At 44.7% G+C, this 14674-nt stretch overlaps 1 protein-coding gene across 1 annotated transcript in view; it reads left to right on the top strand.

Annotated features, from left to right (window-relative positions):
- Positions 1-14674, top strand: part of KMT2E (lysine methyltransferase 2E (inactive)) — a gene marked incomplete in the record, with an annotated part of 3388239 nt that overhangs the window by 1134497 nt on the left and 2239068 nt on the right. The window contains 1 exon segment of the mRNA XM_044088526.1: positions 7801-7973. Within this exon segment, the coding sequence (XP_043944461.1) occupies positions 7801-7973 (173 nt within the window).

Raw genomic sequence — 14674 nt, 5'->3', positions numbered from 1 at the left:
ATTGAACACTCACATATAGAAGTTATGTCCTTACCATAACGTTCCATGTGGAGTGTTCATCTCGCCTTTGTTCTTACATTCCCACCCTCCCACCCTCAGGAAGAACGTCCAGTTTAGGTGTCTGGTTTGGTTCTCCTGCTTCTGCCTTATGCAGTTGTTGTGGTTATATTTTTCAACTATGTTTGTTCTTGTTGGCATGAATGTGTTATATTCTCTCTGTTGGCTTCTGATTTGCTTGCAAACTAGATCTGAGGTAAAGGCAGAGGGGGATTGTGGGAGTTAGGTTGGTCTCGAGCTTCTTCTCGATGCAGAGCTTTGCCAAGCGGCCGACACGGAGCCGAGGATCGGCTCCGAACCCAGGTGTAAGAACAAAGGCGAGATGAACACTCCACATGGAACATTATGGTAAGGACATAACTTCTATTTTCTGGCTTTGGATAGGTCTGTTTTAACCTGTGTGTCGGTGATTGACGGGGCCCTACATTCTTCTGGTATGGTTATGGGCCCTTTAGGGGGTGAAGTTTGCACTAAACCTGTCTGCCAGAATGTTTGCAATATCAATCGGTTCAGTGTATTTTGTGCCACTCTGCACCAACTCAGAGCAGATCTGAGAGTTTCCACTTAAGTTCTTGACATAGCTAAAGAACGCTTTGTGGTTATCTTTGGAGTCATTGGCAGTTTTTCTTTCGAAACTAGCCTTGGATGATTTAATGAGGGATCGTAGTTTTTTGCGGATACTTATCAGGGATGTCTTTCCTTCTTGGGATTTTACTCTTTTCTGTACTAGTTTCCTCCTTCTGTTATATAGCTTGTTTATGGCAGGGGTCCACCAGACTGGTTTCCTTTTCTTGGAGGAGTGAGTCTTGGTTTTACTTGGGATAGCATGATCCATGCATTCCTGCAGATGCTCATAGAGTGCCTTTGTAAAGGTTTCAGCAGCTTGGACAGCATTGCCCTTTAGCATGGGGGCTGTGAACCTTTCCACCTCTGTCTTAAGTAATATGAAGTTTGCTTTTGAAAAGTTTTTCATGGTGGTTTCCTTGATTGGGGGGTGGGGGCAGAATGTGGATATCCAGAGTGATTAGTCTATGGTCTTCTCTAACCAGCGAGGGGTTGACCTCCGGTGTGGAACACCAGTTGCCCATGTTGGTGATGACCAGGTCCAATATGTTGTTCCCTCTGGTGGGGGTGTTGACCAGTTGATCCAGGGCTTTCGAGTTTATAAATTCTAGGAAGCGTTGGGCAAGGGAGTTAGTACTTGAGTAGTTCTCCCATTTTGTTTGGGTAATTGAAATCACCCAGTATTAAGGTGTTTGGTAGGACCTTCATATTTCCCAGTGTCTCCAGAAATGCAGAATGGGGATCCTGGGCCATGGTGGGTGATCTATAGCAAGCTACAATTTGGATTGCAGTTTTGTCCTTTGTTAGTTGCACATGGATGATCTCTGATGCATTGTGCTGCGCCACTAACCTTGGAGGTGAGAGCATCCTTGATGAATATGGATACACCCCCGCCTTTTGTGTTTCAGTCCTGGTTTCCCTGTGCTTTTCCCCCTCTGTCCATCCTTGGCTGGGGGAGTCCTGTATAATTTGGACATGTATACACCTGACTCGTTAGAAGTGTAATTGTTCATTGTAGTGAGTGGTGAAAATGGCAGAATCTGGATTTAGATGCTTTGTGCATACAAAGTATGGGTTGTGGCAGAATGCTTGGTGATGGAGATGCCAATAAAAATGTAGAATTGTGACTGGTGGAGAGGATGACTGCAATCGTTGACCCATCCAGGGAAAGAAGGTGCTGTTATAAATCAGCTTATTGGGTCAGAATGTACCTCTTATTTGTGAAAATTAAGCGTACGTGATGGTAGGCATTCATACTGTCAGAATGGTTATCAGATGTAAAAGTTAGTCATATTGCAGCGTTAACACAGATAGGGTAAATACTTGTATTATTACTAGATACATGCACTGCATAATGCTTTCCTAAGCTGTAGTGTTACCGGGAATTAACTTTGTTTACTATGATGTCCTTCAAGGATGCATCTGCAGTCCTAACAAATGGGTTGTCCTGTCGTCAGGCAGCCCTTCGGTCGGCCGGATTCCAAAGTCTGGGTCTGGCCTCGGCTGGTGTCGCACTTCACCCGACGTCATCTCTGCTGGTCTTCGGGTATAAAGGCATCAGCCGACGCCATTTTCCTCAGTCTTTCTTGCCGCGTGGCGCCCGAAGCAGAAGCTGTTCGCAAGTGCCGGTCGGTCAGATCCAGAGATTACTACCGAATACTACTTCAAAGACTTCTAAAAAGCTAAGTACCCCGTTGGGGACTCTTTCTTGCCTCAGCCGATGTCAGAAAAAGTGAATAACTGTTTAACTTGTGGGAAACAAATACCTCATAAAGATTTCCACTCTTACTGCTTGCCTTGTTTAGGCCCAGACCACGACGTAGCAGCCTGTTTAGCCTGTGCTTCCTTCAACCGACGAACGCTTAGGCGTCAGTCGGAGTTTGCTGAACAGTTTTTCGGCTCAGATTTTGCGTACATTATGCCGTCGGATCCTCCGACTTCTCAAATTGTTAAGAAACGCAAAGAAAAAGACCGACACTCACGGTCCGCGGTTTCGGCCGAAACCACGGTTAATCAAACCGCGAGTGTCTCGGTTTCGGCTGAAACCGAGCAAACGGGTCAATCTTCAGCCGAATCCATGACTACTACCCAGCCTCCTGCTACCCTAGTTGAATTGGCCTCTGAAGTTTTGCCTACTAATGTGGTTTCTCTAGAATTATCGGACACCATCCCTTTGGATGTATCTACCCCAGCACGTGGTGCTGCTAGGCCTCCTGCAGCCATGTCTATAAAGGCCTTTGCCAGGGCTAAAGCAGCCAAAACTGCTAAGTCTGTGCCTGTTAAGCCCCCCTCTCACAGGCCCAGTTCCAGTTCCCAAATGCTTACTCTGGCAGAGGATCTCATCTCTTTAATTAGGGGATCCCAATCACACCCAGACAGGGCCTCTCAACCTCCAGAAAAGAGACCTAGAGCAGAGCCCCCTGAACCAGTGTCCTCAGATGACTCTTCTGATGATTCAGACAATACAGACCATCCAGAGGCCCCTTTTTCTACTTATGAAGATTCCGATGCTGAAGAGTCTATACCTTCTGCCTCTCCACCAGAGGAATTTTCCTTTGGGGAAACCTTACATGCCATGAGAGAGCAATTCCAATGGCAGGGACAAGATTTCTCAGATTCAAGAAAAAGGCTTAGGACCTTTCTACACTTACCGCAACATAGGCCCTTAGCTATACCTCCAGTTCTTCCTGTTGTGGATGATGCATTTAATGATGTTTGCACTGCTCCTGATACTTTACCTCCAGCCCCTGCCAAGCCCGATAGGTTTTACAGGGTGCCGGACACCCATCACCACTTATACAAGGCTCCCTTGCAGATCCTGAGACTATCTCCCAGGGGCCTAAGGCAGTAGCTCGACCTCAGCTTAAAACCCTCTCCCTTCTGAAAGGGAATCCAGGTCCTTAGAGAGATGGGGTAAAAAAGTATACACCTCTGCTACTCTCTCAGCTAGAGCTTTGAACTGTCAGTTTCATATGATCCAATACCAAGAGTTTATGCTTGATCAGTTAACTAAGAAACTGTCCTCTGATGAGTCCTTAGATAAGAAATATGTTTTAGAAATGGTGAATAACATTCAGCAGGTTAGTAACCATTCTTTAAAATGTGGCTATGATGCACTGGAGGCTTCATTTAGATCAGCCATGACTGGCACAGTTATAAGAAGGCATGCATGGTTGAAAGAACAGGTCTTGCCGGATCATGTTAAAGCAAAGCTATTAGATGCTCCTATGGATAAGGCCAGTCTATTTGGTTATCCTGCCCAGCAAGTAATGAAGAAAATGGAAGAGAAGGCAAAATCTGTACAAACAGTTAAAGATTTCTTACAGGTTCAGCCTCCAAGGTTTAGCAGGAACTGGCCTTCCAAAAATTGGTCCTTTCCAGACTCCTTTAAATCTCAGAGAGGTAGGAATAGACGTTCCAGAGGCAGAAATCAACCCAGAGGAGGTGCCTACAGAGGACGCCAGTGGCAAGGCAATAACCAACGAGGCACAGACACAACCACTGCCACTGCAACAGGGCAATCACAGTGACTTGGCACTGACACCGCCTACCAGGGAACAAATAGCAGCACCCTTAGGCGGAAAGTTAGCCTTATTTTCAAAAAATTGGCACTATATCACAAGAGACAAGTGGATTTTACAAACTATAGACCAAGGCTACAGGTTCCATTTCCACACCTTACCAGTAAAAAGAGGAATACCAAACCTACCACCAAATCAAAAAACAGAAGCTCTAAAACAGATAGCTCAATTAACAAAGATGAGAGCTGTGGAAAGGGTACCACCTACAGAACAGGGCAAAGGATTTTACTCCAGACTCTTCCTAGTACCAAGAAAAGAGAAAAGTTGGAGACCTATTCTCGACCTGTCCGCTTTAAACACATTCATCATTGTTCCAAAATTCAAAATGCTGACCCTACAACAACTTCTTCCCATGCTGGGCAAGGATTGTTGGCTGGTAACTCTAGATCTCAAGGAGGCATACCTGCACGTCCCCATACGACCAAATTGCAGAAGATACCTCAGATTTCTTGCAGGATCAGAGCATTATCAATTCTCAGCATTGCCCTTTGGCTTATCTACTGCCCAGAGTGTTCACTTAAATGCCTGGCATCAGTAATCGCCATTGCAGGCTACAGGAATCCAAATTTATCCATACCTGGACGACTGCCTGATACAAGCGGACAACAAAAGCAAGCTGACACAAGACTTACAAAGAGTCATTTACTTACTACAAGCCCTGGGATACACAGTCAATTTAAAAAAGTCAAGACTAATACCATCCCAAACAAGAATATTCTTGGGTGCAGAATTGGACACAGTAAAACAGATGGCATTCCTAACTGCAGAAAAACAAGAACAACTCCCTCTTTACTTCTTGGCATTAACAAAGCAGAACAAACTAACAGCAAGGAAAATACTGCAGGCCTTGGGCTTCATGGCATCATGCATAATCCTGGATCCCCATGCCAGACTACATATGAGAAAGCTGCAGTGGTACCTAAAGAATTTATGGTCTCAACACAGGCACAGCTTAGAAACCGAAATACCACTAATCCCATGCCTGAAACAAGAGTTCCTATGGTGGGCTCAAGCATGCCAGTCAAACCCAGGTTTGCCCTTCCACAACATTCAAGCAAGCCAAACCATCACAACGGACGCCTCAGACCTAGGTTGGGGGGCCCACATGCTGGACAAATGCATTCAAGGATTATGGACTCCAGATCAGCTGCACCTGCACATAAATCTAAAAGAAATGCTGGCAGTGAAACTAGCAATCCAGAATTTCAGACCATTCCTCAAAGAAGGCCAATTAATGATAAGGACAGACAACACCACAGTCATGTGGTACATCAACAAACAGGGAGGCACTCATTCATACCCCTATGCCGAATGGCTCTGGACCTATGGAATATGGCTCTGAGCTACAACATTCAGTTACAGGCAATATTTGTACCGGGAAAAGAAAACATCCTAGCAGACATGTTAAGCAGAACTACCTCAGATGCTCACGAATGGATGCTACACCCGGACATCTTCAAGGCCATCACAAAGAAATGGGGAATGCCACAAATAGACCTATTCGCATCCCCACTCAATCACCAGCTCAAGAAATTCTGCACAAGGACATACCACCCACTTGCTTGGAAGGTGGATTCTCTATCCTTCAGTTGGAAAGGCCTGACAGCATATGCATTTCCACCTCTTCCTTTGATGCACAAGGTACTACTGAAAATCAAAGAGGAACGTCCAAGGATAATTCTGATAACCCCAAATTGGCCAAGACAACATTGGTATCCATTGCTGAGGAGCAAGTCTCGGGGGGGGAACGTGGACACTACCTCTGAGTCCTTTGTTGTTAACTCAGAGTGACTACAATATCATGCATCCAAACCTGAAAACTCTGCAACTGACTGCCTGGAACATTTCATAAGAGCAAATAACCAAGATTTATCACAAAGGGTTAAAGACATTATCCTTGAGGCCCGCAGACCTTCAACAAGAAGGAACTATGCAGGAAAATGGAAAAGGTTTGTCATTTGGAGTACTGAAAGAGGAAAAGATGTGTCAAAGATAGATATTGCCAACATCCTGGAGTATTTGGCAGAGCTTCTCCATACAGGCCTGTCCTATTCCTCCATCAAGATACATGCATCAGCTATTTCTGCAGAATACAGCTTCGATCCCCCTGTCTTCTCACATCCTCTACTCAGGCAGTTCCTCAGAGGAATCAAGAATGTAAAACCTCCTAGGAAACCACCGTTACCAGCATGGGACTTGAACTTTGTGCTAGAAAAATTGACACTCCCTCCATTCGAACCAGCAGCAACAGCAGATCTTCAACACCTATCCTGGAAAACTGCTTTCCTATTGGCAATTACTTCAGCAATAAGGGTTTTGGAACTACAGGCCTTAATGGCAGTACAACCCTTCCTAATCTTCCATCAAGATAGAGTGTCCATGAGAACTAATCCTACATTTATGCCTAAAGTGGTATCCAGAGTGTCTCTAAACCAGGCAATCCACCTACCTACCTTCTTTCCCAATCCACAGAACAGGGGGGAAAGACTGCTGCATACCTTGGATGTATATAGACAGTTGCGCTACTACCTGGACAGAACCAAGGGCAATAGAAAAACTGACCAGCTTCTAGTAGCTTATGCAACAGGAAGGGAAGGAAAAGCAATTTCCAAACAGACAATCTCCAAGTGGATAGGAAATTGCATAAGATTCTGTTACTCCTACCATGGAAAGCAAATTCCACAGAACATAAGGCCTCATTCTACAAGGGCTACAGCCACTACCACAGCTTTCTTACGAGGAGTGGCAACCAAGGACATTATTGAGGCGGCTACTTGGACCTCCGTGCATACATTTGCCAAGCATTATAACTTACCTCTATACTCTAGATCCCGAGCAGGGTTTGCCACTGCTGTTTTGCAAGGGATCCTAACTACACCATAATTCTTCTTCCTCCTCCCCTAGTTTGGCTGTGGTATTCTACCCATTTGTTAGGACTGCAAATGCATCCTTGAAGGACATAGTACAGTTTTGTACCTACCATAAATGTAGATGTCCGAACAGGATAGCATCTGCAGTCAGGATTACCCACCCTCCTTCCCCTCTGTGGTACTCCTGGGGTATTTACCCTCCTAATAGCTAGCTGGGGGGGGGGGATCTCTTATGGTGTATTTGTTTGTATATATGTACATACATGCTTATTTTTTGTGTTTGCCTACTACTTTTTTTTGGAAACATTGGCATTTACCCAAAATTTAGCTTTCCAAGAGGGCAACTGGTATCTGGGGCAAGAAACACTGAGGAAAATGGCGTCGGCTGATGCCTTTATGCCCGAAGACCAGCAGAGATGACGTCGGGTGAAGTGCGACACCAGCCGAGGCCAGACCCAGACTTTGGAATCCGGCCGACCGAAGGGCTGCCTGACGACAGGACAACCCATTTGTTAGGACTGCAGATGCTATCCTGTTTGGACATCTACATTTATGGTAGGTACAAAACTGTACTTTATTTTACTTTCTTTTAATGTTTTGTTGATTTATTTAGGTAAATAGTGCATGTACAAAAAGCATCTGTAATGTTGACTCTTCATGGATATTTTTTCAGTCATAATCTCCAATTCCCTGTGTGTTTGTGTTGATTGTTTTCATTGTCTTGTAAGATGGAGACACAAGTGCAACAGAAAGTGGTGATGAAGTACCGGTGGAGTTACACACAGCATTTCAACACACCTTAACGACTGTCCCCTTAACTGCAACAAGAATCACCAAAGTAATAGATAAAAAGAGGAAGAAAAGTAGAGAGAGGGAACAGAATACATCAAAACCCAGAAAGGTAGGTGCATTAATAAATGTGCCCTTTATTGTTAAACAAAGGGATGAAAGCTAAGTGATAGCTTACTACATTATAGTTACAAATCTCATCTTGATTAGCATGTTTTCACGAAAGTTGTATTTCCTCCATGTTTTAAATTTCAGTAAAGTTTTACAATATTGTCATATCCCATCATTTACACTAATGCAGCCATCACTCATGTAAGCAAAATTTTGTAATTTGTTAGAGCAGAACATGGGATAGTTGCAGTGCCAGTGGCATGACTGTGTGGTCTTGGTGTAGAATTTTAAACAATTCAGTACGTATACTACAATTTAAAACCACAAATTTTCCTTGTTTTTCCCTATGTATGGCAACATCAGAGCTGTTTTTTTTTTCTATTGGTTGATTGCTAAGTGTTTGTTTTCAGACCATGAATGTTTTGTATGGGTTTGGGGAGATCTCTGAAATAGAATGGAGTTAAACTCTAAAGTTTGTCAGTGTGTGATACAGTTTCTTTCTAAATCTTGTTTGGTAATGATTGACGTTTCTGATTTTTGTGCTTGCTTCAATTATTTTCATGTTTGCTGCTGTGGTAAACTCCAAAAAGTTAGCTTATCTTAAATTTGCCAATCATTTTGCACTAAGGCTCTTGCTTGGGTAAAATTAGTGACCTGTTGGAGGTGTCTAGGCACCTTTCACATTTATTTATTTTTTTTATTTAATTTTAATTGTATTTATTTATTTTGATGAATTAGCATTCAAGGTGCACCGCAATGGATCCTCAGCTGTCAGAATTTGACATTCTTTTTCAGAATCCTTCCTTGATAGGTCATATCTGCATACACATACTGTGACACTCTGTCATACATTGAATAAAACTGTGTATTTGCCATTCACTTCTGTTATTTTTTTTTTACCTGTGATTTTGGATCTCTAATCCTTCCAGTTATCACAAGCTGCTACATTTGTATGACCTTTTAAGTTAGTGCTTTTAAAAATTTCCCTGAATTTGGTATCTTATGACAGAAGGAAACTTGTCATTTGCTGATGAGGGCCTCCTTTTCCTGCCCATGAGAAGGCGGTCAGTTTATTGTGGAATTCTCAGAGACCTGGTTGGGGCCTTACTTCCCCTAACTATAAATCCACATTTTTTGTGGCCTTGCAGCTTAGCAGGGAAAGAGATTGCCACTGGTTAGCAAGGACATGATTCCAAGTGACTTAGTATCCTGGAGGCTTCCATCGCATTTCTCCACATTTATCAATTTTTACTTGTTTGTCTGATCTCAGAGGGAGGTCAGAGAGACCCCTTGACTCACCTGGTTGAGGATCAGGGATATTCATTTTGGCTTATTTTCTGGGACCCCACTCTCCCTACTCAGCCTAGCAAGTGTGACCAATTCTGTTTCAGGAGGAGTTGTTGAATGATGCCATGGTGGGTGGTGGATTTCCTTTAGTACAACTATCAGGTCGAGCATAACTTCTGTAGCATGCTGGCTGTGGTTTACCTGACGCTGACCATGTTCTTATTACTTGCTTGTGCTAGGCTGGGGAGGGGTTCTTGTTTGGCTTCGTCAGAGGCCATGGAACTTTTTTTCTTGGGGGGGGGGGGCATTTAGTGTCTGTTGGTAGTGAGGGCCTTATTGTTTAGGCAGGCTGGAGCAGTAAACATAACGTGATGGGAGTTTAGCCTTCATCAACTCTTGGTTTAAGACTGGTAGGACTTGACACAGCATAACTTTCACAGGTTTCCCATTCCCCGTCCCTTTACCTATAATACCGAATGCTTACTTGTTTCCATATTTATTTAGCTATGTACTTCAATCACTTACACTGCAAAACTTTCTCTGGATCCCATTTTCTTTGGTCCATTTTCAATTTTGCATTCAGTGTCCGTCTTTTTACTGTTGCCTGACTACATTTCATTCAGTCCATTATAGTTTGATGTTCATCATAGTTAGGGTTACAGTACTAATTGTTGGGTTTTCTTGCCTTGCAGAAGCTTATGACTGGCCTGAATACCAGAGTCTTTTCACGATTTCCCAGCCAACAGAAATCCTTGTGGATCAATGTCTGGATGACTGGCTGTAAAACAGATGTCAGCTGATGCCTCATTCAGTTATTTTGTGTCATGTTCATAGGTAGGTACTAGGCTATTGGCCCTAGGGCCTATATATGCCTAGCCAAAAGGTACCCTGGCTTTCACCACCCAAGTAAATTATTTTCCTGTGCCACTGTCGAGCAGAGTCATAGAAGTGATCCCCTGGGTGAATTTCCTATCTCCCATCCAGTCATCAAGATTTTTCTTGGAGTGCTAATGAGGAGCTCTGTTTGATATAGATAGGTGGTTTGTTCCAGAGTATGGGAAGTCTCTGGGACAAGAATCTATCCCTCCAGCATGTTCTGTTTATTGTGGTGACAAGGTTTAGGTCCCTAGACCGTGTAGCTCGGAAGGATTGGGATTTATTTAAGTGGAGCATGTCCAAAAGCTCTGTGTTTGACATAGCTTTGTGTCTTAGGCAGAGATCGCCTCTGAGTAGGCGATATGCGACATAGTAAAGCTGCAGTTCTTTGAGACGGTCTGCATAGGGCATCTGTTTGAGGCCGGTAATCCTCTTTGTGAGGTATTTCTGTGGCTTTTCCAGTTGTTGTAGATGTCTTGTGAGGTACATACTAAAAGAGGCATTGTACTCTGTAATGGGTCTAATGAGTGACAAGTAGAGGAGAACAGTTACCTCTTTTTTTCCTGGATGAGCAATTTTTGTGATGAGGTGTGCAACGTAGAAGGATTTCCTGACTACTGTGGCAATGTGATTATCAAAGGAGAGACTGCTGTCCACCTGTGTCCCAGGGTCTCTTATCACACCGTCTCCTCTTCCGTGACGTCAGGTCGTGAGGGGTATATAGCATGCAGCCAGCGCCATTACATCAGTCTTTCTTGCCGTGCGGTGCTCGAAGCAGAAGCAGTTTGCAAGTGCCGGTCGGCCGACTCCTGAAATTTTCGTTTTCAAGTTTCAGAACCGAAGTCTTCAACTAAAAGCTAAGTACCCCATTGGGGAAACTTTTTCTTGCTCTTAACCAATGTTAGTAAAATTAAATAATCGCATTACTTGTGGAAAGCAAATACCTCAAAGATGTTCATTCATACTGTATTCCTTGCCTAGGCCCTGACCACGACGTGCCTCACTGTCGGTTTTGTGCCTTATTTAAACCACGAACTATCCGTCGTCTGTATATTTACACTTCTAAATATTTTGGTGCTCGGTACAATTATCCTGATATGTCTTCGGTCAGCCTTCCGACTACCGGCATTCCGAAAAAACACAAAGATAAAGACAGAGACAGGCCGCCTAGGTCCAAAGCTGTCGACGAAGCTTCTCCTAAGCCAGTCGCCAGTTCACCGGTACTCAGTGAGGTGCTTTCGCAACCCCCGATACTCGCTACTTTTGATTTGCAGGCCTCTACTGAGACCCATTTGGAGTCCGTTATGCCGCGAGATGCTTCAACTGTGGAACCTGCGGATGTCTCTACATTGGAAGGATCCAGAGCCGCTGTGCAGGCCACATGCTTCTGAGGGTGTATTCAGGCCCACTGACTTGCGTATTAAACTAACGCCATCTTCTTCTTCATGGCCTAAATCTCGAACTGTGCCTAGAAAACTGACTCCCAGACTGCATGGTCAGGCCTCCATACCTAGAAAACAGATGATAAAAATGGCTGAAGACCTTATTACTTTAATCAGGGGAAGCCAGCCTTCCCCCTCTGAGAGATCTAGGACTGAGTTTGTTTATGATACTTCTGAACAGGATTCTGAATTTTATGATGTCCTTCAAGGATGCATCTGCAGTCATAACATATGGGTTGTCCTGCCTCAGGCAGCCCTTCGGTCAGCCGGATTCCAAAGTCTGGGTCTGGCCTCGGCTGATGTCGCACTTCACCCGACGTCATAGCTCCTGGGGTATAAAGGCATCAGCCGACGCCATTTTCCTCAGTCTTTCTTGCCGCGCGGTGCCCGAAGCAGAAGCTGTTCGCAAGTGCCGGTCGGTCAGATCCAGAGATTTCAGCTACCGAAAACTTCTAAAAAAGCTAAGTACCCCGTTGGGGACTCTTTCTTGCTTCAGCCGATGTCAGACAAAGTAAATAATTGTTTAACTTGTGGGAAACAAATACCTCATAAGGATTTCCACTCTTACTGCCTTCCTTAGGCCCAGACCATGACGTATCAGCTTGTTTAGCCTGTGCTTCCTTCAACCGACAGACACTTGGACGTCTGTCGGAGTTTGCAGAAGAGTTTTTTGGTCCTGCTTTTGCATATAAAATGCCGTCGGAGACTCCGACTACACATTTAGCCAAAAAACACAAGGAAAAGGACCGACACTCACGGCCTGCCGTTTCAGCTGAAACCACGGTTAGGCCTACCCAGAGTGTCTCAGTTTCGGCTGAAACCGAGTCCTCGGTTGTTCCTTCTGCCGAACGCATGCCTCCGACAACCGAGGCCACAGAGGCCCCGGCTGAGTCGACTACAGAAATTCCTACCGAAGAAGCAGGCGCACAAGATTTGTTTGACACCATTCCATTGGACATCTCTATTCCTGCACGTGGGGCAGCTAGACCCCCTGCTTCTATGTCTATTAAGGCCTTCTCCAGGGCTAAAGCAGCTAAACTTTCCAAGGCCTTACCAACTAAAGCTTCCTCTCACAGACCTTCCTCAAGTTCTCAGATTCTCAGCCTTGCTGAGGACCTTATATCTCTGATTAGGGGATCCCAACCTCACCCAGACAGGGCCTCACAACCTCCTCCTGAAAAAAGGCCTAGGACTGAACCCCCTGAACCTCTCTCCTCTGACTACTCCTCGGATGGATCAGATTTATCAGACCATCAGGAAGGACCATACTCACCTTATGAGGATTCGGATGCAGAAGACTCCATTCCTTCTGCCTCCCCCCCAGAAGAATTTTCATTTGGGGAGACTTTACACTCAATGAGGGAACACTTCCAATGGCAGGGTCAGGATTTCTCTGATTCTAGGAAAAGGCTAAGGACTTTTTTACACTTGCCACAGCTTAGGCCTTTAGCCATACCACCTGTACTATCAGTTGTTGATGATGCATACAATGATGCCAGTTCTGCCCCTGATTCTCTTCCCCCGGCCCCTGCCAAACCTGACAGATATTACAGGGTCCCGGATTCTCACTTTCACTTATATAAGGCCCATGCTGCAGACCCAGAAACCATTTCTCAGGGCCCTAAGGGTGTTGCAGCTGCCACTGCCAAAAACCCCCTACCCTCTGAAAGAGAATCAAGAGCATTAGAGAGGTGGGGTAAAAAGGTTTATACTTCTGCTACTCTTTCTGCCAGGGCTTTAAACTGTCAATTCCACATGATACAGTACCAGGAATTCTTGTTAGATCAGCTGAATAAAAAGCTTTCCTCTACCGAACCTTTAGACCGTAAGTCCCTTCAGGATTTGGTACACAACTCTCAGCAGGTCAGTAATCATTTCTTAAAATGTGGCTATGATGCACTGGAGGCTTCATTTAGATCAGCTATGACTGGAGCAGTGATTCGAAGGCATGCCTGGCTAAAAGAGCAATCCTTGCCAGACCATGTTAAATCCAAACTCCTAGATGCCCCTATGGAGAAACAAAGTTTATTTGGCTCCCCTGCACAGGAGGTTCTAAAGAAAGTGGAAGAAAAAGCAAAATCTGTGCAAACAGTCAAGGATTTTCTGCAGGGCCAACCTCCGAGGTTCAGCAGAAATTGACCTTCAAAGAATTGGTCCTTTCCAGACACCTCCAGAGCTCAGAGGGGCAGAAATAGACGCCCAAGAGGCAGAGGTCAATCAAGGGGTGCCTACAGGGGTCGCCAGTGGCAACCTGCCAACCAGAGAAGTACCACCACAACTGCGACTACAACCACTTCCACAGGACACACACAATGACTTGGTTCTGATTCCGCCTACCAAGGAACAACTGGAAGCACCCTTGGGCGGAATGTTAGCTTTATTTCCAAAAAATTGGCATTGCATTACAGGAGACAAATGGACATTGCAAACAATAGACAAAGGCTACAGGTTTCACTTCCACACTTTACCAAAAAAGAGAGGAATGCCAAACCTTCCACCAAGCCAGAAATCAGAGGCTCTAAAACAAATCATCAATTTACTAAGGATGAGAGCAATAGAAAGGGTACCATCTGTGGAACAAGGCCAAGGATTTTACTCCAGACTATTCCTTGTACCAAGAAAAGTAACCCAATGGAGGCCTATTCTCGACTTGTCCGCACTGAACACATATCTCATTGTACCAAAATTCAAGATGCTGACCCTACAGCAACTTCTTCCCATGTTGGGCAAGGAGTCTTGGCTGGTGACTCTAGATCTCAAGGAGGCATACCTGCACGTCCCTATAAGACCAGATTGCAGAAGACACCTCAGATTTCTTGCAGGATCAGAGCATTATCAATTCTCAGCACTGCCCTTTGGCTTATCTACTGCGCCCAGAGTATTCACGAAATGCCTGGCATCAGTAATTGCACATTGCAGGCTTCAGGGAATTCAAATCTACCCATACCTGGATGACTGCCTAATACAAGCGGACAACAAGACAAAAATAATAAAGGATTTGGCCTATGTCATACAACTGTTACAAGCCTTGGGATACACAGTCAACATACAGAAGTCAAGACTACTGCCATCCCAAAGGATAACATTTTTGGGTGCA

The sequence above is a fragment of the Protopterus annectens genome, chromosome 11.part0 (assembly GCF_019279795.1).
Source record: "Protopterus annectens isolate FY-2018-M chromosome 11.part0, PAN1.0, whole genome shotgun sequence".
NCBI lineage: Eukaryota > Metazoa > Chordata > Ceratodontiformes > Protopteridae > Protopterus > Protopterus annectens.
This window is presented reverse-complemented; position numbering and strand designations above follow the sequence as displayed.